Source organism: Crocodylus porosus, unplaced genomic scaffold, assembly GCF_001723895.1.
Source record: "Crocodylus porosus isolate Cpor-Errol unplaced genomic scaffold, CroPor_comp1, whole genome shotgun sequence".
Taxonomy (NCBI): domain Eukaryota; kingdom Metazoa; phylum Chordata; order Crocodylia; family Crocodylidae; genus Crocodylus; species Crocodylus porosus.
Genome location: NW_017728942.1, coordinates 1,079,976 through 1,107,770, shown reverse-complemented (window position 1 = coordinate 1,107,770; position 27,795 = coordinate 1,079,976). Strand labels below are relative to the sequence as shown.

Sequence of the window (27,795 nt, the reverse complement as noted above, 5' to 3'; positions counted from 1 at the left end):
TGCACAGATGGCTGCAATTTGATTCCCATTGTGGTTCTGGGTTGTTAGGGTTCTTCAAAGATCATCCAGCCCAGGGGTGGGCAAAATGCGGTCTGTGGGTTGGATCCAGCTTGCCAGACAATTTCTATCCGGCCCACAGGGCCCCTCCAAAAGACAATTATCACTGGCCTGTGGCTGCCTCTCTGAAAACCAGTGAAGATACAGGAGATGCCAGCTGTACCAGCAGCACAGGCTCTGGTTGCTAGGCAAGCAACCCCCACCCCAGCCTGGCCTGACCCATCAAGCCCCCAGCCCCAAGGCAGGGAGCACCGGAGACAGAAAGCTTCTACCTGGCAGAGGCTTCTGCCTGGTGACCCTGTAGCTGTTCTCCAGCACATGAGAGTGGAAGTTCAGCTGAGAAGGACCCCAGGGAATCCTGTTGAGACAAAGTTTGGGGAAGGGTAGGGGGAGTCGCAGGTGACTGCCTCTCTCCATGCAACACATGCAGATCCTGAGACTCTAGCTGGCCCGGCCCCACTCAGTGCTGTCCCCTGCAGTTCCTGAGACTTGGGTCAGAAGTCACACACCATTGGGCCCTGGCACTCCATGTATACATGCCCTAAATGTTAATTTGCAAAGAAAGTGTGGCAGTGTTTAAAGGATATAATTTGAATCAGCATTTTGAGACCAAACATGTATGCAAATATGAGAAACTGTCTACCAAAGAAAAAGCAAAGAAAACTGAGGAGATGGTTGTTGGAATGCAGAAAGACGAAAGTTTTTTCACAAAAGTATTGGCCCACAGGAGGGAATTACGAGAACAAGCTATGTGATTGCACACAAAATCACCAAGAAGAGCAAACCATTCTCTTAAGGAGAATTTGTAAAGAAATGTATGACTGAGTCTGCCACAATTTTGTGCCCAGACACGAAAAAGCAGTTTGAGAACATTTGCTTCTCAAGGCAAACCTATTGTGAGATGTGTTGAGGACATCTTTGAGAACCTGGGCCAGCATTTAAAAAGTAAGGTAAACGATTTCTCATATTTGGCATTGGCACTCAGTGAGAATTATGATGTCAAAGACACAGCCTAGTTGTTCATTTTCATTCAGGGTATCACTGAAAATTTTGAGCTCAAAAAGAATTGGCATCAATACAGTCAACAAAAGGTATGACAACTGGAAAAGATTTATTGGAGGCAGTAAATCAATACCTGTCAAAATTAGGAGTGGAGTGGAAAAAATTGGTAAGTATGACCATCAATGGAAGCCCAAATCTGACAGGCAAACTTGTTGGATTGCTGAAAACAATTCAAGACCAAGTCAAAGAAACAAATCCAGAACAAAACATTATTTTTCTACATTGTGGGTGCATCTACATGTGCATTTTAATATGTATTAGCCTATTTTAATGTGCATTAAAGCATCACTGAAAAAAATGTACTCTTTAGTTAATTCACATTAAGACAGGCTAATGCACATTTTCCTAGTACCTCACAATGGAGGGCACTATTACACATGCTCCGTGGGGTGTGGGAGACAGTGTTTTAATTAGAGCTGCTCTAATTAAAGCACTGCCATCTTGTGTATTAGCATTGCTGCACTTAAAAATGGTGGCAGGTGTGCTTGAACTAAAGCTCGTTTGACAAGCTTTAGTTCAAACACCCCGAAGCCATGTTTAAGTGCGGGGACGCTGATACACAAGATGCAGGAGGCTGCTGGAACGCAGTCATTACCATGCTCTGATGTACTGGAATTCCACCGCACTTATGTATAGCCGCTCCAAGGCACTAGATTTAATGCATATTAACTAAAGTGCATTAATGCACGTGTAGAGGCGCCCACTATTATTCATCAAGAGGTCCTCTGTAAAAGTCTTCTACAACTAAGCACTGTCACAAAAGTGGGCAACTACATTCGAGCAAAAGGATTAAACCACAGGCAATTTGTAACTCTGCTTGAGAAATCTGAATCTGAGCACTCTGATGTTCTGTATCATACCAATGTAAGAGGTTTAGTTTTGAAAAGAGTGTGGGAACTGAGAGCTGAGACTGGTTTGTTTTTGAACATGAGAGGGAAAGATTTGGATTTCCCACAGCTGGGTGCTGTGAATTGGCTCCCTGATTTCCATTCCCTGTTGATATCATGGGCTACATGAATAATCTAAATTCATGACTGCAAGAGAATGGGCTTTTTGTTCATGAATTGCATTCCAATGTCAGGTCATTTATGATGAAGTTACTCCTTTTTTCCTGTCAGATAAGGAACAAGGATTTCAGCCATTTTCCCACATTGCAGCAGATTATTGTTTGGGAACAAAACCTAAAAAAATATGTGACCTCCAGTTTGAGCTTACTGACCTGCAACGTAATGCAATGCTTAGGAAGCAGCTGACATTAGTGCTGCTGCCTAAGTTTTATGCCTCTCTCAATGAACAGAAGTTATCAAAGATCAATGCTATTTGGAACAACATATGTATGTGAGCAAGCATTTTCTGTAATGAAAGTCAATAAATGAAATCTTAGATCTTCAATGAGCGATGACCACCTTGCAGCAGTTCTCTGCACTGCAACAATAGAGATGATGCTTGACTTTGATTCTCTGGTTAATGCACATTAGAGGTTTCATTCTTCCCATTGAATGAGTTCCTTCATTTTTCTTTAAGTTAATTTTCCATATCGTAATGGGGCCCCTACCCTGTTACTAGACAGCTTGAAATGTTGAGGGTTTTCTTGCACTAGTACCTTTTCAATTATGTGCCAATGTGACCCGGCTTGGCAGTTACAATCCAGCACCACGCTATGCTGCATCTGAAACCAGTAGTCCTGAATTTTGGGCTCAGAGCCTATAGGTACAGCTAGAGCAAAAGTGGATACAAGTGGAGGGGACCCCATCCGAACAAGGGGTGAGTATCTGAGAGTCAGTTCCTCCGATGAGACAGACCCTATTCAGCTTATTCCATCAAGTCACAGAAGGTGAGACCACTGGTGGGGACAAGTCAGGGGAGGAATGGGGTGACCAACTGGAAGAGGTTGGAGAGGTATTGTACACTTCACCTACACTTTGGGTGGCACACAGTGTACAAGAGTATGACTTTATTTTGAGCTGTCATGCAATCACCTCTACATACGCTACTCAAAAATAAAATTGGGACAAAATTATTTTTTGAAATACAATTAAAATCTTTTATAGTAGATGTTTGATTTTTAGTATAGGATTTGCTTTCTAGCTATACTTTGTTAAAATTGCTTTTTATCTATACTTTTATATGTATACTAATCTATAGATAAAAAATTGCTTTTTATCTATACTTTATTAAAATTATTTCTTCTGAAAATTTTCTACGTGGCACCATTCTGGGGGAGGTCTGACACCTGTGAAGCCGCCACGGATTGGTTGAGGGCAATGGAACAGGTTGTTAGAGGAGTCACAATCCTTTGTTACCTGATAAAACATGCCTGTGCCTCATGGACCAGGGGACAGAACTTCTAAAGCCCCAGGGACATCCCATGCACCATGAGGATGTGCCCTGTGGAGGGGCAGTGTTTCCTAGTCAAGGGATGGACTGTATGATATCAGGGACCATGTGATGGGGGCAGGAGATTCTGGGATCAACATGGCAGTGAGTGGAGCAAGCTTTGGTGTTAAGTGGGTGGACCTTCTTATGCCATGGACCATGTGACAGGGTGAGACTTCTGAGTCCAAGATGACAACCAAGGAGTACTTCTGGGGTATGGGAAGGGACTTCTTGCCCCAAAGTGGCATCCCAGGGGTGGGGCACCTGTCAAAGGGCAGGGCTTAGCAATTGGACAAGAGATGTACTCTTGTGGCACTCTCGACAGTTCTCCAAAACTCATTAAGCAGCCCTCCATCTGAAATAACTGTCCACCCCGATCCAGTCTATTTGAGGCAAGATTGAAGCAACATAACTCAACCATCCCTGACAAATGCTTGTTTAACCTGTTCTTCAAATCCTTCACTAACTCCCTTTAGTAACTTCTTTTAGTACTTGACTACAGATAGAAAGTTTTATCTCATATTTACCTCAAATCTCCCTTATTAGAAACTGAGTTTCTCATCCTGCTCTCAGTGAATGTGAAGAAACAGTAATCACTGACTTCTTTATAACAACTGCTTTCACACTGAAGAACTGTTACCATAGTCTCACTTAGTCTTCTCCTTTCTAAACGAAGCAATCCTATTTCTTACAATCCTTCCTCGTAAGTCATGATCACTGTATCTATTATTTTTGCTGCTGTCCTCTGGACTACCTCCAATTTATCTACATTTTTGCTAAAATGCAGTGCCTAAGATAGTACTCCAGCTGAGGTCTCATCATTGCTAAGTAGAGTTCTTACTTTCTATGAATAAATCCCTGTGTGACACTTGCCTTTTTTGCAACACCATCACTTTGTTGCCTCATGTTCAGTTTGTGATCCAGTGTACCACCTAGATCTTTTTTTGCTTTTCCGCTATCTACCTAGAGAGTCATTGTTTTGTATTTGATGCCCCTTCATAAGTGTAGTATTTTGGACTTGGTTTTACTCAATTTCATCTCATTGGTTTCAGATCATATCTCCAATTTATCAGAATTACTTTGAATTCCTAATTCTGTCCTCTAAAGTGTATGAAACCCCTTCCCACATGGTTTCATCTGCAAATGTTGCAAGTGTCCACTCTGTATCAGCACAGACGTCACGGGCGACTGGTGCCTCTTGAGTCAGCAACCGTGGGGGCACCCCTGCAGCCAATCACACTGACTGAGGAGTGGGAGGGATCCCCCACCAGCCAATTTCACTCACCAAAAAGCAGCCATGCCACTTCCGCAAGTCCTGCAGCCACTTCCAGAAGTGGCACGGCCGCTTTTGCTGGTGGCCCCACTCCAAGGCCAGCATTCACAGGCAGGGCACCGGTATTCCTGCCTGCCCCCCTGCCCATCACCTAAACAGGGAGCGCCACCTTGCAGGGGGTGTACCAGCACTCTCAGGGGGTGTACATGCACCCCCATGCACCCCCTACATGTCACCACTGATGGAAGTCACTACTTGAACATACTGAGCAGCACCTACATGTCCTTCTAATTTGAAAACGAACCATTGATAACTTCTCTCTGGGCACATCTACCTGTGCATCTTTACTGCATAGTAACCAAAGTTACTGAGCAGTACAGGTGCACACATCTACATGTGCATGCCCATACTGTGCAGTAAATATTGTGATGTACACTGACTTGAGTGTACATCAAATTTACGTCCAATTCAGTACTGTGCACTACTGCACGTGTAAATGCCTTACTGCACAGTAACACTGTATGACTAACACGGTAGTTCCACATCAGTCCACACACAATGTGAATAAGCCTTAACACCTGCACATGTAAATGCCAGACTATTCCTGCCTGCTGCACAGTAACTTACTGCACAGTAAATTTAAGCTGGCTAAATACATGTGTAACACGCCCCCTCACTACTGTTTTTAACCAGTTACTAATGAACAAAACTGCACAACACATTTTATTTAATGAGCTCAAAACAATTTACAAGCATCTATGTGGTCAGGAATCATTTCTTTTTTCAGCAGGTAACATGCAGCTCAAGCAAGCTAAAAGACTTTCTCAAGGTGACTTGGAAAGTCACTTGCAAAATCAGCATAAAATGTAGGGCTCCTGCTTCCCAATTCATTGTATAACAGCTGTTTGAAAAGTATTGCTGAAGAGGATAGGCAGGGTCTGTTCTCTGCACTTGCACAATTCTGAATTTCAATACCACTATATATTTTTAAAAGAAAATATCAGTCTAAAACAACCATAAATTAGGTTGTCCCCATGGGTACTGCAACAGCAATGAGCTTGGCCAAATATTACAGCAGCAACTGGTTGGCCAAGTACAGGGCTCATAACAACAGATAGCCCCTGCCCAAACATACTCACATTTTCAGTCCTGCCAGGGACAGGAGTTTGCATGCACATATCTCTTTGCAGAACAGGACAGGAGTTTGCATGGTGCATCCTTCTGGCAGAAGCAGGGCCTAACAGACAAGCAAAACAACGGCTTACAGAATGGAAGCATTATTAAACCTGTTCCAGAGAATGAACTGAGGTGGCGGCAAATTAAGTGATTTGCCCAAGGTCACACAGCAAGTCTGAGGCAGAGTAAATCCAGTATCTCCTGCATCCCAGTTCAGTGTTTCACCACATAATCAACACTTAACATCAAAACATACAGGTCACATCCATACATAGGAAACTATGATGTACAGGCCTAATAGGAATGCCTTGCCTGCCCACCAGCCCATCCCTACTTCACGCAGATATAGCCATAGGGGTCTGTCCTACCTACATGTTAGCGCCTTATTACACCTTACACTGTGAGCTGCACAAATGTTGATCCATGTTAGTGCTAGCCTGGAGTCTGGAGAAGTCACACCCTTAATCTAGAAACCTCTGAATGTCCCCTACCTGCACAGCTGTGACTTGTCACTAGAGTCCTAGTGAGCAGGGGCAGGACCAAGAGCTGCAGCTGTGAGTTGCCACTAGAGGGCTGGTGAGCCAGGACAGGCTTCTCTAGGGCAGGGGTGTGAGGCACCTTGGGATGCTGGAGGACCTCACCTTGGGCGCACATGTGTGGAATGGTCACAGCTTAATAGAACAGGAGCTGGGTAGCAGCAGAAATAAGCCTGCCCCTGAGTGGGGTCTTGTGTGGCACAGCAAGTGTTTAAAACCCTATTAAAATCTCCTGCCCCCCACCCCCGGCCTGTCTCACCCACTGACTCCTCAATTTACGGCCTCCCTTTGCTTGCAGCCCAGCCTCTGCCTTCTTTACTATTCATTCAACCCAGGAAGAGCACACACCAACAGATGCTTCCTCAGCCCGATGAGGGGTATTTATACCCAAATGCTTGCAAAAAATAATTTTTGCCAACTATTTGAGTTGGTCTAATAAAAAATATCAGATTTACCCAAAGAACCTTATCTGCCTATGTCTGGAGACCAGCACAGCAACAACCTGCTCCCCTAAAGCCATGAACATTGCGTGCCCCCCCAAGAGGACACGCCAACTGGCTTCAGGTGGCGGTGGTGGCGGCGGGGACACGCCAGTGTCAAGCGGGGAGCTCCCACAGGCAGCCGCAGCAGCGTCGGCGGCGTGGTGGGGGTGGCAAGCACTGACCAGCGGTCAGCAACTACCTGCAGACACCACCAGCAGCAGTGTCGATGGAGGCAGCGATCGGGGGGGTGGCGAGTGGTGACTCCTCACACGTGCCACTGGCAGCGTCAGCAGCGCTTCTGTCAGAGGGTGCACTGCCAACCTCAGGAGGCCCCCCTGCACATCGCCAATGCCTAAAACCATATGAAGGGTGAATCTGGTATCTTTTCTTAGACCAACTTAAATAGTTGGAAAAAATTTTCTTAGCAAGCTTTCGGGTTTAAAACCCCTTGGTCAGGCTGAGGAAGCCTCTGCAGCCCGGGTGCGCTGTCCCTGCGCGGGACGAACGGTACGGAAGCCGGGCTGCGCGCCGGGCAGGCAGGCCGCGAAGATGTAAACCGAGGACTAACACGGCGACAACCTCCTGAAGCCACCTGAAGGCGTTCGTGTGAGGACAACGCAGGGGAGAAGAGCTGCAGCAGCGCCCAAAGCTGCTGTGTAACGCGGGCCTCGGTTAATACTGACCAACTTACCGTTACATTTTCGAGGCACGCGAGGACAAACCGGGGGACTGCACGGCGCTGCGCGCACACGTGCGCGGGGGACCCGGGCGGCGGGGCGGCGCCGTTTGCGGGGGTCCTCGCGTGCCGGGGCTTTGTACACGCGCGCGGCCAGTGACCTAGCGGGGGCGCCCGTGCTTGCACCCTCGCGTGCCCGCTGCCCCCGTGGCGAGGGCACAACCCGCGCGCAGGCTGCAGCTCCGCCACCTGCTGCCGCCGCCCACGGGCGCCTGTCGCGCGGTGCACGCCTGTGGGGACACGCGCACAGGCGCGCGCCCCAGCCCGCGGCCGCCCCGGGACCATGGCTCTGCCCCTCCGCCGTCCTCCCCGCTCAGTGCAGCGCCGACGGCCGCCCAGCCCGGACCTGCCGCGGGGCGCTTCCCCGGCCGAGCCCCGCCTGCCCGCCCCGCTAGCGCAACAGGTGACGGGCTGCCCTGCCCGGAGCCGCGGGTGGGCACGCACGTGCGCGCACACGCACACGCACACGCACACGCCCGCTTGCTCGTTGCCTGCGCGCTGCTCGTCCTCCCCGCCTGGAAAGTTTCGCTCGGCTCGGGCGCGGCGCGGGCCGGTGCCCCGGGGCCGGCGGGTGCTGGATGCCGCCGCCCGCGCTCGGGGCCCGGCGCGGAGGAGCGGCCCCTGCCACCGTAAGTCCCTCGGCTCGCGCCTGGGTGCTGCCGGCGGGTGGAGGGAAGTGGCCCCTTCCCTCCGCCCCGCTGAGTCCTGGGCCCCCACTACAGAAGCAGTGGGGCCAAACTGGAGAGAGTCCAGCGGAGGGCAGGGGAGATGGTCGGGGGGCTGGGGAACCGGGCTTGCTTAGTCTGCAGAAGAGAAGACTGAGAGGGGACTTGATAGCAGCTTTCACCTACCTGGAGGGGGGCTGCAAAGAGGATGGAGCTGAGCTGATCTCGGTGGTGGCAGAGGACAGAACAAGGAGCAGCCGTCCCCGGTTGCAGCAAGGGAAGTTTGGGTTAAATATTGGGAAGAACTTGCTCAGATGCAGGGTAGTGAAGCACTGGAACAGGTTACGCAGGGAGCTTGTGGAGGCTCCATCCTGGGAGGTTTTTAAGGGGGGGTAGACAAAGCCTTGGCGGGGAGGATAGCTGGGGACAGTCTCGCTTTGAGGACTAGGTGCCTCCTGAGGTCCCTTCCCACCTGCATGTTCTTGGATTTGAAACACAGCAGCTTGCAGAGCAAACCATGCAGTGAGTTATAACCAATATCAGTCATTTGCTGGGAAGATGCGAAGTTTTCTGTGACAAAGTTGCTTCTCTGTTGATTGCTGTCGGCAGGAGCATTAGGCTCTATAAATTAAATGCAGGTTGGACAATATTGTTGCCCACCTTTAGTATGCCGACAGGATTTGGCATTAGATGCAGCGGGTCAGACTGAATAACAGACAGGCACCTATCTTCCTCCCCACAACAGGATACTTTTACCAAGCTGTTTGGGGGGAGGCAGAAACAAGTTGGAGGGGAGGAAAAAAACACCTTGAAGCACAAACTTATGGGTCTTCATTTTGATATGGCTAAAAGTTCACTTTGTGAACAGAAGTTTGAGACCCGCTATGGCTACATAAAAAACCTGCAGCAATGCAGGCTGAAGTACTTGAGCATGGTACTCTGTTAGAGGCGATACAGAGCAAGAGCCAGATGGCAGGTAATAAAGGAGCTTTAGATGAAAGTAACCAGTTGAATTTTAATAGAGCCTGAGAAGGGCACAAAATATTATTAGCTAAGGGAAACCCAAAGCAGGAATGATCATTAAACTGCAGGGCAGTTTTATTGTGGCAAAGATTTTTGGAGGGAACATTCATGCTGCACATTATGGAGGGTATTCATGCTGCATTGGCACAAGTTTGCTTTCCACTGTAAAGGATGTGGAGACGTTCAGACATTCAGGGTTTGAAGGACCTGTGTCTTTCTTGGGCTGTTTGCTACAACTTGGAGTTGTCTGCACCACAGAAGAGTCGCAAGGCTTTTTGCAGGATCTCTGATTACGTCAGAGATGCACTGCAGAATTCAAAGTACTGCAGAGGACACACACAAAAAATTGGGAGTAGAATTTTAACATGCCCTTTCTGTTTCCTTGTCTCAAAAGTGCATCCTTAATAATCCCTCCTGTGACTTGATTAATTTAACAGCTTTCCCAAATTCCAGCTGAAAACTCAGGGCAATCATACAGCTTTCTAAATCTCATTTAATCCATGGGACACAGTAGATAATACTCACCCCATGAAATGATTCTGAAGAAACTTAAATTCTTACTCATAGGCATGCAGTACCATTCAGAGGCATTCATATGCTGTAGATGCTGTGAGCTAAGGAAGTTTTCAGGGAGGTTTTTGGGGGTTTTTTGCCATTAAAGTAACTTATCACCATTACACCTAAAATTCAATATTGCCCCCGCTGCCAAGGTCAGACCTTCTTCAAAAAAGCAGTATACAGACACAGCAAGAAACAGAGAAAATGGTGCAAGTGGGGGTGGAAAAAGGAGACTAAGGGAGAGGGCAAGCAAAGAAGTGATTTGCCCAGACCACTCAATGAGCAGAAGGAATTGGGCTCAAAAACTAATGGATTTCTAATCACTGGCCCTTACCAGACCGATTTAATTCAAGAAACCCAGTTCAACAGCTCCTTAAAATTTGTCCTATTTAATCGCCCAGAAAAATCTTCTCCTAAACTGGCTAACTTGTCTAAAGGGTTTACATTCCAATGCAAGGTCTTCCTTAAAAAGTAAAGCATCTCTTTCAGCTGAAATTTCAGATTAGACAGCTAGAAGAACTGGTTTGAGGCTGCTTTGCTCCTGTAGTAGCGTTGCTTGGTTTTTGCACCTTGTGGCATGGTACAGCATTCAGATTGGACTGAAAGGGTACAAGTTCATTCCTGGTGCAAATCCATTGTGGCCAGTTAAGTTACACTGGGCACATCTACATGTGCATTAAGCTGCTTTTTCTAATGTGCATTACACTTAGGACCTCCAGTGAGGTACTAAAGAAATGCATGTGAGGCTGTCTTAATACACAGCAACGAATGTGTATGGTTTTTAAGTGGTGCTTAATGCGCAGTAGCTTATTTTCCTGCACATTAGTGTAATCACAGTTTTTTACGTGATGCTTTAACGTGCAGTAAAACTTGGTCTTTGTGGCTTCTTTGGAAGACTCTTTATAACCCCAGAATATTTTTACTTTTCAAACCAGCAGCATTGTCTTTATAAATGGTACAGAAGTCAAGCCCCCAAATGAAAACTTTGCACAGCCCTATTAATACTGGCTTACACGGTACGTTCCTGAAGAGACTAACACTGTTTGCTTGTTGTTCAGCCTCATCAGCAATAGGATCAGCTGTGCCCAAGCTATATAGTCTTGGTACCCTCTTTGAGTGGGAACTCGAGCAGTGCCTGAAGAGGATAATGCAACCCAACCCATACAACAAATCAAACATAGCTAAATGTACTGCTTTATTTTCATTCCTGCCAGGTCAAGGGACAGCTTTTTGTCCTCCCTTTCCCCCCTTGTCCTTCCCCTAATTGTCTGATTTTCTTCTGATTCTTTCTTTTGCATCTGTTTTTTCTCCTCTTACTTCTCATTTGGGTTTTTTTTTGGTTGTTGTTTTGTTTTTTGGCCATGTTCCTTTGCATTCCTAGAAATGACAGGCTCAAACAGTGCGTTTTAAACATTACTCTGAAGGCTGTGAAGTGTGGGGTCATTCTGATCTTCTCCAGTAATGAGCTCCAAGAAAGTTTGGTCTCCTGCTTTCACACACTTCACCCAGTGGGTTGACAGCCTCATTTGTTCCAAGAGAAATGCAACTTTGGAGGGAGGTTGTTGCCACGGAGATGCCCAGAGAGGTATTTTGGGAAAATCTATTCAAAGGCCTTGAACCTGAGCCAAGATCCTGAACTTGACCCAGCGTTCCACAGGACACCGGGCCACGAGTGGAGAGCTTCGAGTTGAGGAACGACATGCTCCTGGTGGCTGGTGTGACAGAGAAGGAGACTGCTGTCTTTTCAAGCTTTTCTGAGGTTGGAGGAGTTCATACTTGTAGCCAGGGAGTAGCAATCGCCTGAGTCTGGAGAGCAGGGGAGGTCTGTCTTCTGGTTCATTGCAAGTGAAAAGGCACTTTTGTGGCCATCGCTCTAGAGTCAAGAACCAGTTTGACCATTTTGGGGTAGACTCTTTCCATGGAGGACAAAGTAGGGTAGTGCCTGGTGTTCGGAGTGCTTCCCCCATTGTGCCTATCACACCTGTCTTGCTTGTGTTCAGTTTCAGCAAGGTGGAGGGGTGTCTGCATTAGAAGCATCAGCTATGTCCCCTCCTATGCCTCTAGCACAAACATCATAACACTGAAGTGCAGCATGTAGGCTTCTCGACTTCCAGTTACCAGGACAGAGTAGCCAAGGGCCACAGTTTACAACTCCAACTATTTATGGATTTATTTGGTCTGCTTAATACTTACAGACCCCAAGGTAGGAAGGCAAAGAAAGAAACCCTTTTTATAGTCCACTTATCCCAGGTGGTACCTATGGGTTACAGTGTAAACCTTACCCACATACACTCACAGCATTTACACGCCCCCCAACCACTCCTCCTCCCCATCTCCTCAGTGTATCAACAGTGGATATGAAGGCAGCTCAGACCCATTACAGAGATGAGCTGTCTCCTTGGGTTTTTTCCTGGTTGAGATTTGGTGCGTAAGTTGTTGTTAACCCACATCATCTGGTATAGCAGAAGGGAAAATGGTTACTTTAACTCAGTACACAGTTATTTGTAATTTTCTATTAACTATACATGTATTTTTATTCTCCTCAGCTGCTCCCCAGGCATGGTCAAGGTGTTAAAACTGTTCAAAAGGAGTCTCACTTAAATGTCTGTGCAGCAGCTTGGTGTTTTACAGCTTTTCCCACATCCTAGCTGGGGCAGTAGCTGGAATTTCCCTTTGCATCCTTCCCATTGATAATATCTCAGGAACACCTGAATAGAATACTAGCTGTGAAGCCAACTGAAACAGCACATGCGGTAATTGCAAGTCTGACTATCATTTTCTGCTTCTCTTGGAAATGCTTTTATTAGCTCTAGTCTAACCACGGCAGCCTTTGAAAAATGGCCTCTGAATCTGCTTCCCCAACTTGTGTTCTTTTGCAGGTACAAACTTAGAGGCCTTGCTGCCATTTTATGCAAGATTTATTAGTTTATCTGGACTGTACTAACCTACATAGTCAATAGCAGAGAGCCAGTATTTGTTATGAAGTTACTGATGGTCCCAGTATTAGAAAGAATAATCCAAACACTTTTTTTTCCCCTACAAAACTACCTTTTATCTTAGTTTCCTACAGAAACATGACTCTTGAATCAGTGGCCCATTATTCAGGTAAAACATGTATGGCCTCAGCTAGAACTTTGCTTGAGTACAGACCAACTCATTCAACCCGTCATTCACTCTGTATCTCTGTTTCAAAAGGGTTTGCAACATTACAGTTCTTTTGCTTTGGGGATTGCTATATTTATGCCTTCCAAGCTGAGACAAAAGAACTTGAAGCTCAGTCTTGTAAGTGATAAGTCAGTGGAAGTTTAACATATTGAGGTTTTTGGCACCTTTTCTGTGATGCAGTGGATCACCCCCTCCTTATCGATTTTCACAGCATGGAGAGCTGTTCTGTTCCACAATGGAAACCAGAAGAAATTCTGCTACGTGATATAAACAAGAAGAAAAGCCATCTTTACTTACCTCAAGTCAAAATTGCTGCTGTTTTAGTAAAAAATTAAAGAAACTTTGTTCAACTTATATGTCTCTTTCACAGTCCTTCATCCTGCCTGTAGAGGTGGGTGATGACTGAATGCTTACACTGAGAAGTGTTGCAGGTGAAGCACGTAAAGCTCTCTCTCCACCTAGAACACACCTAAGTCTGCCTGCACCTGTGGAAGGGGTACAGAAGGTTACTTCAGAAGCAAGGACTCCTCCTGTTAAGTTTCAGAGGAAAGCTGAGATAAAGGTTGTACTGAGGGTAACATTAAGCTCTTCCCTGTAGTAAGAGTGGGCATTCTTGAAAGATCTCTTCCACTGAGGTTAAAAATGCAGCTGTGCATTAATAGTTCTGCTATTTGATAATCTTGATGTTTGTCTGCGGGGGGGGGGGTGTGATTAAAGTAAGTAGCCTGGTTTATAAAACTTAGTCCCTGGAAAGAACAGCTGTCTGTTTAGTGGAGCAATGCCCACAAGGGTAAGGGGTTCCTGCAAGCTACCTAAGGACAGATGGTAAGGACACAAAACACAGACCGCAAAAATACATATTGCTGTGGAAGGCTGGAGAATATATTATGTATTGCCCTTCCCTGAGCCTGTGGCTGGAAAGTGAGATTATCATCTTATTTATTGCACTCAATTGTCACTCTGTGAAAACACAATTTGTCCAATAAAATTAAATAGCTTCTCATATAAAAATGGGTGAATACACAGGAAAAAAATCTAGAACTATTGTTGAATGTTCCTATACCTAAGATGCCATGGGATTAATTCTGAATTGACTATTAAGCACTGCGAGGTAGTTTAGCAGGTTTAAGACCTAATTTTTACATCAATATGAACCCAAGGCCACTCCATTCCTTTTGTGAAGTGACTCCATTTACACTAGCATGTAATTTGATCCTTAGCATTTTTAAAACTACCTTATGGCTCCTTATAGTAATAGAAAAAAGTAATTTCAGCTTTGTTCCCAGCTAAGATTAAATATAGGACAGTGGTTACAATGTTAATTATAAACAATTATTGAATCCAAAGGAAAGCATTCTAACATGTGTGGAATTCATTAACATTACTAAACACTCTTTCCTAAATCATGTCTGAAATTCCAGAGAGGAATTTGCCAGGGCATTTATATTTACTATCATCTATACTTGCCATACAACCATTAAAATTGCATGTCTGTGTGAAAGTATTTTTTCAAAACTGTTTTGACTTTTTAAAATCAGTTAAATATTGCCTAAATAGATTATGTATAGCTAGTGAAGAACAGTGTAATAAACTTTTGACTTTTGTGTGTGTATACTTAAGAGGTACTAAAATAAGCAAATAAGAATATTTTTCTATAAAATAAATAAACAGGATGACTTCTTTCCAGTTCCCTTTCTATAGCAGACATCTGAGCTGTGTCAGTTCATTTTTACATTTCCCATTCTGAAATACTAAGCCACTGCAAGCATATTATTTCCTTTCCAGTTTCTTTAGCAGCCCTACATCCATCGTCACAGTTCAATTACCATCTTTGTTTCAGAGACCCAAAATGCAAACATACATGCTATAACCAAGAGTATGTATTTTCTTTATTCCAGAAAACTCTTGCAGGAGCATCAAAGTGATGTAAAGCTACCTTCCAAGATGACTCTTTTAGCAGGAGAAAATTCTGATTATGATTATAGTGCCCTGAGCTGTGCTTCAGACACCTCCTTCAACCACACCTTCTTTCCAGAAACAGAAGCCCTCAAGGGTGTCTTCTACCAAAGAGCCAAGCTAATTCATCCTGAAAATGATCTCCTTAAAAGCATTCACCCTGAAGACCGAAAGCACCATATAATTATAAATGTAGGGGGCATTAAATACTTGCTCCCATGGACCACACTTGATGAGTTCCCACTGACACGCTTGGGCCAACTGAAATTTTGCAACAATTTTGATGACATTCTAAACATCTGTGATGATTACGATGTGACATGCAATGAATTCTTTTTTGATCGCAACCCAGGAGCCTTCAGGACAATCCTGACATTTCTGCGGGTTGGGAAGCTTCGGCTTTTGCGAGAGATGTGCGCTCTTTCTTTCCAAGAGGAGCTGCTCTACTGGGGTATTGAGGAGGACAACCTGGACTGGTGCTGCAAGAGGAGGTATCTGCAAAAAATGGAGGAGTTTGCAGAACTGAACGAAAGGGAGGATGACCTCATAGAAAATGAAAACCCGGGTGAGACAGCGGAGGAGACAAAAGTTAGCCTGTGCATGAAAAATTTGCAAGACATGGTAGAGAGGCCTCAGTCTGGACTTCCTGGAAAAGTGTTTGCCTGTTTATCTGTATTGTTTGTGACCATTACTGCAGTGAACCTGTCCATCAGCACCATGCCTGACTTGAGGGAGGAGGAGGAGAAAGTAAGTTGATTTTAGGATGGAAAACCACATTTGCTGGAAAAAAGCAAAAGAGTTCATCCCCTGCCCCTGCCAAAGACTTGCATGTTTCTTCCATGGATGCAGGATGAAGGACCACAGGGCAGAATACTGAATGTCTTACGTAACAGTCAGTGTGCACTGTTCTGTGCCAGTAGCATTCAACCTTGTGACCCCTGGGGCCAGGTGAGTGGCGCAGGGCCAGCCTGCAGGCTGGAACCCACGTGTGGGTTTGAGCCTCAGGTCTGATCCAGTGTAGGGCCTGTGCCCAGGGTTGGTCCACAGGTGCGTGGAGGCCACATGCCAGCCTGACCCCACACACCAGATATAGTTGCAGAATGAACCATATGAACTGGCACGAACTAGCACTCAGGGCCACATCATCAGGCCTGCAGGGCTCCCCATGGGTCTGGCAATGTGGCAGCAGGGGAGCTGCTGTTAACATGGCCACTGCCCCTGCCACCAAACTTCCAGACCCGTGGGGAGACTTGCAGGCCTGTGAGCTAGAGACTGAGGACAAACATTTCAGGAAATGTTTGTAAGTTTTGTTTTCGCTACATGGAGGAACTTCAGTAAATTAAACTTCTTATTTTAATTAGGAAAGGAGGGCCAGGTCCTGTTTCTGCTGTAGTCAGTGGAAGTTTTTCCACTGATTTCAACAGACAAAGTACTGAGCCCCTGCGTTGAGCTGAGCTTGCAGTTCAATAGATTTGCCAGTCTGGTTTTCCATTAATACAGCTTCAATTCCTTTTAATAGTATAACTTCAGCACCAGAAATGTTCCTCTTGTTTCACCCAACAAGCACTTACTGTACTGCATGTACTGATTGCAAACTCCTTCTCTTTCTTCCAGGGTGAATGCTCCCAGATGTGCTACAATATTTTCATTGTGGAATCTGTCTGCGTGGCGTGGTTTTCATTGGAGTTCCTGTTAAGATTCATCCAGGCAAAGAGCAAGTTTGCATTTCTGAGGAGGCCACTGACCCTGATTGATATTATTGCCATTCTGCCCTATTACATCACTTTGCTAGTAGATACCACCTCTGTGGGTTATAAAAAGCCAAGTTCTGGAAGCATCTACCTGGATAAAGTTGGGCTGGTGCTCCGTATACTCCGTGCCTTGAGGATTCTGTACGTGATGCGGCTGGCCAGACACTCCCTCGGCCTGCAGACTTTAGGGCTCACCGCTCGTAGGTGCACTCGTGAATTTGGACTCTTGCTGCTCTTCCTTTGCGTGGCCATTGCACTTTTTGCACCACTCTTGTATGTCATTGAAAATGAGATGGCAGATTCACAAGAGTTCACCAGCATCCCTGCATGCTACTGGTGGGCCGTAATCACCATGACAACAGTAGGCTACGGCGACATGGTTCCCAGAAGCATTCCAGGCCAGGTGGTGGCATTAAGCAGCATCCTAAGTGGCATCCTCCTCATGGCATTTCCTGTCACCTCCATTTTTCACACGTTTTCCCGCTCTTACATTGAGCTAAAGCAAGAACAGGAAAGAATCATGTACAGGAGAGCACAGTTCTTATTAAAAGCAAAGTCTCAACTGAACAATGCATCACAAGGGAGTGACATTATATTTCCCAGTATCTCTTCTGAGACTAGGGACAATGAATAATATTTACATCTGTCTGATGTTGGGCAGTGTTTTGCAGTGATAGATCTCATCTTATCATTTGCTTTAGAAGCTTTTAAAAAAACCTTTATGCAAACAGCAAGGAAAGAGTTGTTAGCCTGTGAACTGATGTGGTTTGAGGAACCACTTATTAATTTTATTTTTGCCCTTCAATAAAGTGTACAGCTAATTCAGTGTTCCCTTTAAATTATTAGTTCTTGAAGTTATCTATAACTAAAAATGAGAACAACAAAAAGTTATGTATCTGGCACAAGCTGTTGTCATTTGTAATATTAATTTTCCAAACAAGCCATAATGTACGTATAAATTTTGATCATAAGGAAGGTTGGCCTTCTTTATTTTCTTGTAGATAAATATTGTAAATAAAATAAATTCAGAACTAAATTCATTCCTAGTATAACTCCATTGACTAAAGTGGAATTAACCAGATATGTGTGTGACCTGTTGTACTCTTGAAAAGGGTTAAGTGAGACGTGTGTCATTTGGCAGGCAAATGCATTTTTTCCCCTTTTGAGGCAGGCCTCCCTAACAGTAACAGTGAAGAAGAGTAATGGGTATGTGGATGTGTTAGGGTTGTCATGGGTTAAAGATATAAATACTAATAGCTTACCAGCTTCAAACTAAAATGGGTTTATGCTATAGACCCAATACAGTTGAACAGAGAATTCCCTCAAGTAGTTTGGGGAACACTTAAAGCTGAGGAAAGGAGGGCACTGCAAATCAAGTCATGTGTAGGGTAACCTCCCAACAGCACTCTAACATCTGGCCCTGGTTACTCCCCTGTGCTCATACTGCACTTACAGAGAGGTCCCATTTCTAGGGGAAGCACCAGAGTTTGTCAGGGTGATTCTGGTGCTGTGTCACTTTGGGGGATAGTGGCTCCTTAAGTGTTGTCAGTGATGTAGAAAGGAAATAATATGACTTGAGTCATGACAGACTTATTTAATTTCCTATGAATCAAGATTGTGAGGTGCAAAGCTTTCTGCTAATTAGTTCTGCCTTCAATAGTTCCAGCAGGTGTCATGGCAATTAAGAAAAACTGCCATAGGAGACTGAAAGACAGCTGAGGACCTGAAGCGCAATCATGCATTCATCATTCATGTGATTATTTCTTCTCCTGGTTGTTCCTGTGAAGATAGTGGGATCACAGGGATGAGGAAGTTTTTCAGCATTGGGTCCTGCCTCAAGGGATACACATCACCAAAATCCCACTGATATCAAGGGGAGTGGGATGGGGCTGTACGACTGCTCAAGAGACAAAGTAAAAGGACTGAAGTTGGCCGATTTGACTGTCTATCTAATAAAAATCAAAACTTCAGGAGATGGGTCTATGTTTTAAAAAGGTAAGGTCACTGTTGACCGTCATGATCCAGGAACTGTGAAAGTTCGATATACCTGCTGTACTAGCCCCTGAATTCTCTTGACCAGGGATGCTCAGAGGTGTCAAACCATATGAATGCTTTGCAGCATTCATCAGAGGGTGAGAATGAGAGAGAAAGAGCTTGTCTTTACTAGAACTTCTGTCTGAATCACATTGCACCAACCAGCACAGAATGGCCAAGCCTTGTTTTACTGGTTGCACATGAAAATATTTACAAAATAACATGTTAGAGGAATCCCACTGACACGCTTGCCCATCAAGAAAGAACAGTCGTTTGAATGTCTCTAGCATATTAATGAATTAGTTCTCACTCAACTGCTCTGCCGTCAGTAAATACCCTCATGAAACTGAGCCACAGAGAGTTAAAAGCCCAAAGACAAGACAATTATGTGACAGAGTTAGGAATATAATTTACTTCTCCTGACATGCCTACTTGTACTTTAATTAGAGCTGGAAGAAAGACAGGGAAATTTTCACAAAAAGGAACACGCTTTAAGCCAAAAGAATTTTTTTTTTAAATGTAACCAGCTGTAGCTGTAATTAAAACATAAACATGACAGATCCCTTACCCTTTATGCTATAACATCTGTTATAAAAGGAGCTGAGACTTAAAAATGGGTTTAATTGTTATTTGAAATCACTTATCCAAAGATGTGCTTTAAAGGTTGGGCCCTAAATGAGAAGTTAGCTGTAAAAATAAATCTAAATCAAATCAAGTGATTATCATCCAGATTTTCAGCTTGGTTCTATACTATGCCACTTTTTACTAACTGAGGATCTGGCCCAGTCTTTCATTTATATTTAAATCAATGTTAGCTCATTGTATTTTCATTGTCCTTTCTATTTCAAAATCTGTGGCCAAATTCTGGAGTCTTTGCTTGGGCAACACTCACTCTGAAATCAAGGCTTGGTCCATATATATATACTGATCTTTTGGGGGGTTTTGCTTGAGTCAGGAACAACTAAGGATTACAGAACATGGCCCATTGTAATTTTGTACTTGGCAACAAATCACTTGCAAGAGTATCAACATGTTGTACTATGAATCATTGTAACAAATTGCTTATGTTTTACAGTGAAGTGATACATACTGTAGTTTATATGCTAAATTAATACAGCTATATGCCTTAAGAGTACATTAGCATTAAACCCACATGCTGTGTTCCAGCTTTCACCAGGCAAGCTGAAGATTTAAAATGATCATGACTTGCTACAGTATATTATCTCAATTTTTAGTCAAATTTATGAAAATTATGGATTGATTCAAAAGCTGATTCCAAAATGTTTCCAGTTACACAGCTGACAGCTACCGACTCTGATATCTTTCCTTTCTTGCTTTAACAGCGTGTGTAGTTAAAAAGAAGTTCCTACAAAAACAATGTGTGCTTTCATGTAGTACAACAGAATTATTTACATTGTCACCAATAGAAAGTGGTGTATGTCGAATATTCCACTAGAGCTGGGTTTGCATTGCTGTATTATCCTCTATATATTTCAACTCAAGGACTAGTAGCTATATTAATTTTTATTAATAAAAAAATAGAGCTTCCTTTTCATGTGCTTGCTTATTATATAGGCAGGTTCCTGGAAGCAGCTGAAATATCTTCAAAGGACCAGGAAAACTCTGCACTAGTGCCATTAATCTCAAAGTCTTTCATCCACCTTTATCTTCTCATGGTGACATACCTCTTGGACTTGAAAATAAAAAAGGGAGGGACTGAAGAAGAAAAGAATGGAAGAACTTATGTGGGTGGTTCATAACTGGAAGTCAACATAGGAAATGACTAGCAGCTGAGAGAGAGGACAGGAGCAAGGACTATCACTAGCTGAAGAAGGCCTCCTATAGAAGAGAGCATTAGTCAAGAAACAAAATAGTTTACCTGCCCAGATATTTCTAGCGCACCCTCAGGATCTTGGTACCAAGTCAACAGCTTGAGTAAGGGAACCTCCCGTGTATATCTTCCTAAGGGGCAGAAACAGCTTCTTCACTTTCCCACTTAGGAGACATTCTTAAATCTAAGAGGAGAAGACAATGGGGACAGAAACGAGAGGAATAAATAGGAAGTGTAAGGGACCTGAAAGGCAGAGTAGCAGCCCTGGTCCAATCAGCGTTCCCAGTTTGGGTGAGAGCATATTATGTTAAGCACCGCCAAATCTCTTCCTGCCATTTTTGCTCAAAAATGGCAAAAAAAATATTAAATTTACCAGATTAGTGTCATATTTAGGAAAAGCCCTTATGAACCATACTTGTAAGGCAAAGAAAGTGCCACATTGGATTTCTCCTGAGATTTGCCCTCATAGAACATTAGTTAGAATGGATTAATGATGGGCATGGTAGTCCGCATGCTGCCATGCATAGGAATGGTTTGATGCTCCTATTATTCTTCCCTGACTGGATCTTTATGTGATGCCAGCTCACTACGGCTCCAGTCCTGCAAGATCTTTTTCAGGAAAATGTGTCTCTGGGGCTGATGTAGGTTTGTGGGCCTGCTAACTTCATTCTGTTCAGTCTTTCCCATATGAATATTCAGTTCCTCAGGCTTTGTCCAGTTTAAAAAAAAAAAGTTTGTGCAGGCCTGAGTCATGGATTTGTGCTTCATCAAATACACGTGTTTCAGAAGGAAAACTGGCACGTTCTGCACATTTGCAACGTGTGTGGGCTGGATTTAGCTGAGAGTTCAGATCGAAGCAAAAGCAAAGAGCGTTGTGCTGGAAAATAATTCTTCCCCACCAAAAGTTAGATTTTATAAAAATCTTTCAGCAGAAATTGGCTTCTCCACTCTGACAGTCCATAATTTTTATGCAAAAGACTAACAGCTAGATCCTAGTCAATACCAAAATGGACTTAAGTACAATCAACCATGAAAAAAACATTAACATAAAGGTGGGTGTTTGCCCACTTCCTCCTCCTTGCTACTTTTTGGGATTTAGGCCTAAAGCTAAGAAGACAGACACATCAACATTTTTTCAGTGACATGAGCAGGATGAAACAAGATCACTTAGGTGCCTAAAAACTAGAATAGGATCTGGCCTATGGTACAACCCACCAACCTGCATGAGTTGTGCATCCCCTTCATTGCAGCAGCATGCATATGGGCCTAAAAGTGCCTGGAGGAACGTGGATTCCAGGTATGGTATTCAAAGGAGCTGCCCTCCATCTGCTCACAATAACAATCAAAGCAGTAGCCAAAGTAACAGATACTAAGGTGGCTACACCTGACCCCAAACAGCTCTGTCCTATATGGTAGCTGAGACTATTAACTTCATCTTAACAAAGAATAAGGGAAACACCAGAACTTCTGATAATAAAGTGATGATGCATCAAAGCTCCTCTCAGATTTGCCACAGAATGGACTGAAATTGGACTGTATAATCCCAATTCCATGCAGATCTAAATGCATATAATTAAAAAGCAACAAATAAGAGCTAAAAAATAGGGATAGCGACCTTGGTTCACAGATCAGCCAGTGTCACCAGCCAGCAAGACTGAATTGTTTGCTCTAGGCTTGCATTAGGAGAGTCAACATTGCCACTGTCACTTATACACGGAATTAATTAAACTAACTGGCATTGTTTTGACTTGCTTCTCCCACGACAGATTTTACAAGACCTCCTCCATCCTTTTATTCCAAAGATGTGTCAGGCTGCCCTTCACAGAACTACAGAAAATCAGTGTTTAAAATGCAGTGCATTGTGCAATAATACATTCTGGAGCCATGAAGCTGGAGCCTTCTCTGAGCAACACAAGCTACAACAAGAGCAGCCCATAGAAAACAGTGTTGCAGGGCATGCAAATAGGGTCCAGCCATGATGACTAAGTCCTGACTCCCCAGTGGAAAAGTAAAATCTGTGAGGGCACATTTCTGATGCTTAAAATGCCTAAAGCTAAGCTCATCAGCTCATTTTCCACTTTGCCCGTCTCATGCTAACAATCCCACATTGTTCCTTCATCGCCTTCTAAAAGTCCAGGGTAATGGTCACAGCATAAAATCTAGAAATACAGACCCGCTAAATCAAAACCAAGAACATTCATGCAAGCATCCAGGCTCTATGAATTTTCTGTTTTGTCTTCTGTTAGCCCCTTGGCACAATACTTGCTATGTGTTTAGCAATGGTGCATCACTGCATACAATCACGTACATTGATACACCATAAATAAAAGGCAGTGGGAATAAAGGAGTTCAGAGTTTGAAACACTAAAAATATAATTTTCTCCAGGTTAATTAGCAAACCTGTCCCCCCAGCCTCTGAATCCTCCAGTCAAATATGGTACTGTCACTCTTTACCATGCTAAAAGCACAGCTGGTAAGGTGCAGATCTCACCAAGGAGGCAAAGTAGACAGATGTTTCTGATCTATCCAACAGGAATTTTGATTTCTGTCTGCCCTGAGGACTTAAGTCAGAAATGAGTGTCACCTGAACAGAAATAAATCTCTTCTCTGACTAGAACGCTCAAATGGGCCAATTAGAGAATATTTGTTGCATTTATATAAGCTACCACAACTACAGTATTTCCCCTGTGGTCCTGTTGATATACATTGCACACTCTCCTGAATCACAGAAGTCAGCTATGGCATATAAATACTTGTAGCACCATCAGGAAAAATTATCAGCTTCTTAACAAAGCACCATTTTCTTATGAATGCAATTTTGGGGCTGCTTCCAATTACGGTTATATTTTTTATTCCAACATTTATTTATGAGTTCAAAACAAAGAGTTGAAAAATCAGATTATTAGCATGCATAAAGCCTGATGCAGAATGCAAGTATTATTCCATCCTACGATATGGTTAAACGCCACAGCCATTTGTTTCCCAGGCTACAGAGTTAAATTTTAAAAACCCTGCCTTTCACATAAAGCAATCAGCAAGCATTTCTGTGTATAGAAATGCATATTTTTCTTGTCAACATACCAGCTTCTGTCACAGGCCCTATATTATCATAAATGGCATGGATATGCATATGTTTTCTAAACAGTTATGGTAATTATTTTGAGGTTATAGCCAGAGACTATATTTTGATTTTAAATCACCCTAGATTATGAGTCTAAAGCAATAATGCATTTTAACTAGTGATGCACTTTATAAAAGAGGTTGATGTACTTCATCCTACAGCTTTATACTGATAGCTAGCAGGTCATCCAAGGGAATGATGAGTCACCGTAAGACAAACTGCAATATTTTATGAACTATAAAAGTGACGTTCTCCTACAGAAAAACTGGCCAAGTGCTGTGCTTCTCCAAAAGCTATCTTAAGAAATTAAGCAGGGTACATCTTACATGAGAAATGGCAATAGAAGGGTTGGAGCATGGTTGTAGGTTTTTTATTAACATCTTTTTTTGGACCAACTGTGTAGTTGGAAGAAATGATAGAGAAGCTTCTAAGCATGTTGGCTACACATGTGCTTTAATGCACACTAGCCTATTTCAATGTGCATTAGAGCTTCACTAAAAAAACCCATGCTATTTAGGGACTGCACCTTAAAGTAGGCTAATGGGCATTAAGCATCACTTAAAAATGGTGCTCAGAGTGCCATTCCTCAGGCCCGGGAAAGAAGCAGTTATAGCATTGTCTAAGTACCAGATAAAGCAATGACTTTTGTTTAAAATGATGTATGTAAATGAATATAACCACTAAAAGAAGTAGAAGAGGGCTATAGACGTGGAGCAAAGAGAAGTTATCAGAATTGGCTACAGGTAGAGGGCAGCTGAAATATAATTACCTAATTGAGTAAAAGAATAAGACTATTCAAAAGGGAAGATGTGAAGAAATTAAGACAGCCGGCATGACCCAGCAAAGTCAATGGTCACAGATGATTCAACTTAAAGGACACACAGCCATGCAATGGTACAAGCAGGAGTTAAGACTCTAAGACAGTAACATAAATTAAGTAGAGCATGCTCACTCGTCTCAGGGCCTTGTCTATATACTAATGATGCATTAATATAGCATTCCTATTGGTGGGGATTGCCAGGAGTTTGTTCATTGGACCATGCATTTGGCCTAATAAGAGATACCACCTATATCAATCCTTGCCTCTTGCATAATTCCCGGACCATCGCAGCTACAACGTCACCCCAACACAACCAAAACATGGAAGGTATCAAAATCTGCTGCTTACCATGGAAAATCCACACCCTAAAGAAAAAAAGCCTAACTACACCGTGACATTTTCTTCCTAAGCTTGTGCAAAAAACATAGGAAACCTCTAGCTGACATGAACAACTTCTTATATGCAACATAACTGTGAAGGAGACCTTTAAAAAAGACCTGATGAAGAATGTCTTTCATTGGGAAGCTTGTCTAACTTTACCCCAATTACGTAGTTAGTCCAATGAAAGTCATTATCACCCACAAAACCCATGCCTTTCCCATGAGGATTTTTTTGCACATTTTTCCTGCTTCTCTGGACTTTCACAGATAGAAAACACTGGCTCATAAATAAAGAAACTCAGGTACCTCAGCAATGTCCTGCTTACACTCAAGGTAAGGGCATCCAAATAATATCCCAGGTCAATGGACTGTCTTCCACTGTAAGCTGAAACTGGTTGGCATTTGCTGACTTGTGAATGTTTGTACATCAAAAGTTAAAAGCTTCAGTCCCGGGGGCAAAACACGCACACCGATACGTACAGGTGAGGCTTTGTTCAGTCCTGCTGAAAGCCAAAGGATCTGGGGCATCTAAGATTTAAACAGAAACACAAAGAGTGAATTGCCAGTACTTTGTTACTTGATACACACTACAGGTAGCGATTTTCATCAATGGAGAGGAGAGTTTAGGATTCAGATTTGTGCATCCTATACTGCCATCTATGGGCCATTCGTGATAGTTTACTTCAGAGTCTTGAACCTAAGGCATCAGTAGGACCCAACTTCAAACAGCTTCATAAAATGTTTTGAAAAAAATTTTTTTTAAAAGATACAGGAAAGTCTTCAAGGCTCTGCACAAGCTTGGCTTCTTCATACGGCCATTCAGTTGTCTGACAATGCTGTTAGATTTGTAATCAAATTGGGGTGGATAGATTTCCTCCAGCCTTTCTGAGAAATATTCAGCAAGATATAGTTGTACAACATAAGTACCATTACAGCAAACAATGTTATCTGCAGCATTTATTTGGCCAGCAGATTGGAAAGTGACAGCTTTCCAAAAGCCCATGCAATGCTATACCAGCTAAAATACCAGGTTTCCAGATCTCACAGAAAAAGATAAATAATTCTAATGACTGAACAGTGCAGATCTGATATGTGGGCTGTTATTATTAGATTTACAAAAAGAAAGGCTGTCGCTGCTTTAAAAATAATTCTGCTCTCACGCCAACTGCTGTGTTCAGGCATTCATAGAATCATAGAAAATTAGGTTCGGAAGGGACCTCAGGAGGTCACATCTAGTCCAACCCCTGCTCAAAGCAGGACCAGCCGCAACTAGATCATCCCAAGACAGAGCTTCTTGGGCACACAGCTTGCGGAGTGGCTGGCTTGCAGATTTCTCAACAAGACAATTGTCTGCAGTTTGTCTTCATTCTAACTTTCAGCTTTCCAGACAAAGTATTCCCAATTACACGTCTTTCTTCTTCTTTTGCACTTCACTAGGCTGTATGCCTAGCCATTGTTTCCTGACCAGATAATTATTGAGAAGATAGTTGAAGGTTATAGATCAGGAGTAGGCAACATTTTTTGGCTGAAGCGCTGCAAAAACCACAACATCTATCTTGGAAGGTGCCAGAGTGCTGACATGCCGGAGCCCGGAGGAGCTGTTTGCAGCCTCTCAGCTGTAACCGGTCCACAGAGCCCAGTCGGCTTGCAGCAGCGCTTGCAGCCTTCCAGCCGCCTGCTGGGAGCAGCCTGGGCTCCGTGGCTGGCTGCAGGTGCTTAGAGCCCAGGCTGGTGGTGGTGTGCCTTGCGTGCCATGCTTGGCACGTGTGCCAGGGGTTGCTGAGCCCTGTTATAGATTAACATAATGCTTGCAAAAATTTGCTAAATCCTGTAATGGTTTTATGCCTACTACTTTCCTCCAGAAGGAACTGTTTTCTTTTCAAAATTTGCACTTGCAGAAGTCACTCATTTTCTCATTTACATAAAATGTTGGTGTTTTGGACCAGTTATTTCAGACTATTTCTCATCCTTTTGAGCATACAGGCACAGGTTGGTACAGATACATGGTAGAGCTAAATGACTGAGTCTGCAAATGGCTTTGACTACCCCTGAGGAAGGAGTTCACACGACACTGTAACAGGAAAGCTTTGGCTACCACAGTTTCCTGAGTCTGGCCTTCTGGGAACTGATGAGCTCACACTGACAAAGATGGAGACATGCATCCCAAGAAAACAAATCAACAATCTGGAATGGCGGGCTTTAAACAAGGAATAAAGGGAGCTCGTAACAAAAGCCTCCAAGTTAACAAAGAAAACCAACACACGCACACAGTTCACTAGTGACTTTGTAATGCAGATGATCATACATACACTATTTGAAGGAGGTGAGGGATGAGGCCTTGTTTTGAGCATTTATAAAATTTGCAGATGACACTGATATTAGTGGAGTTGCAGATTTGAAGGACAGGACCAGAATTTAAAGTAAGTTTTATAAAGTAGAGAACTGGTTCAAAAAAAATCAACAAGTTGAAATCCAATAAGGTCACGTGCAAATTACTGCATTTAAAGAAGTACAATCACATGCAAAATGGAGACTAATTGGCTAGGCAGAAGTACTTCAGAGAAAAAGGTGGTTATAGTGGATAACAAACAGAATAAAATGAGGCTGCTGAAAAAAGGCAAACCTCACTCTGGGATGTATGCACATAAAGTTGTTATTCCACTGTACCTTGTGCTGGCAAGGTCTCAGCTGTGGTATTCTGCCCAGTGTGGGCATTATACTTTAAGGAAGTGGAGAGAGTCCAGAGGAAATCAAAAAAGAATTATAAGAGATTTAGCAAACATGGCTGATGAG

The 27,795-nt window shown here is 43.6% G+C and overlaps 1 protein-coding gene and 1 long non-coding RNA gene across 5 annotated transcripts in view; one reads left to right on the top strand and one right to left on the bottom strand.

Annotated features, from left to right (window-relative positions):
• The window catches only part of LOC109318755, a 227,117-nt gene extending 221,116 nt beyond the window's left edge, over positions 1–6,001 (bottom strand). For both annotated transcript variants that reach the window (XR_002103315.1, XR_002103316.1), the window contains exon 1: positions 5,908–6,001. This is a non-coding gene — a long non-coding RNA (uncharacterized LOC109318755). The remainder of the gene's footprint in view (positions 1–5,907) is intronic.
• A 1,941-nt stretch (positions 6,002–7,942) lies between these two features.
• On the top strand, positions 7,943–17,856 carry KCNG1 (potassium voltage-gated channel modifier subfamily G member 1). Of its 3 annotated transcripts, none has more exons than XM_019548136.1 (3): positions 7,943–8,101; positions 15,008–15,812; positions 16,680–17,856. In XM_019548136.1, the coding sequence occupies exons 2-3, from the start codon at positions 15,054–15,056 to the stop codon at positions 17,448–17,450; spliced, it is 1,530 nt and encodes a 509-aa protein (XP_019403681.1). In that variant the 5' UTR covers positions 7,943–8,101; positions 15,008–15,053; the 3' UTR covers positions 17,451–17,856. The 3 variants fall into 3 exon arrangements, with proteins under 3 accessions (XP_019403681.1, XP_019403682.1, XP_019403680.1); XM_019548137.1 differs by lacking the exon at positions 7,943–8,101 and adding an exon at positions 8,258–8,327; XM_019548135.1 differs by lacking the exon at positions 7,943–8,101 and adding an exon at positions 11,763–12,697.
• Positions 17,857–27,795: the final 9,939 nt, after the last annotated feature.

What these genes read in the sequence shown, in the direction of transcription:
- KCNG1 (XM_019548135.1), top strand. An exon ending in TGAGGGAGGAGGAGGAGAAA is followed by an intron (nt 15,813 to 16,679) that starts GTAAGTTGATTT and finishes TCTTTCTTCCAG; the next exon opens with GGTGAATGCTCCCAGATGTG.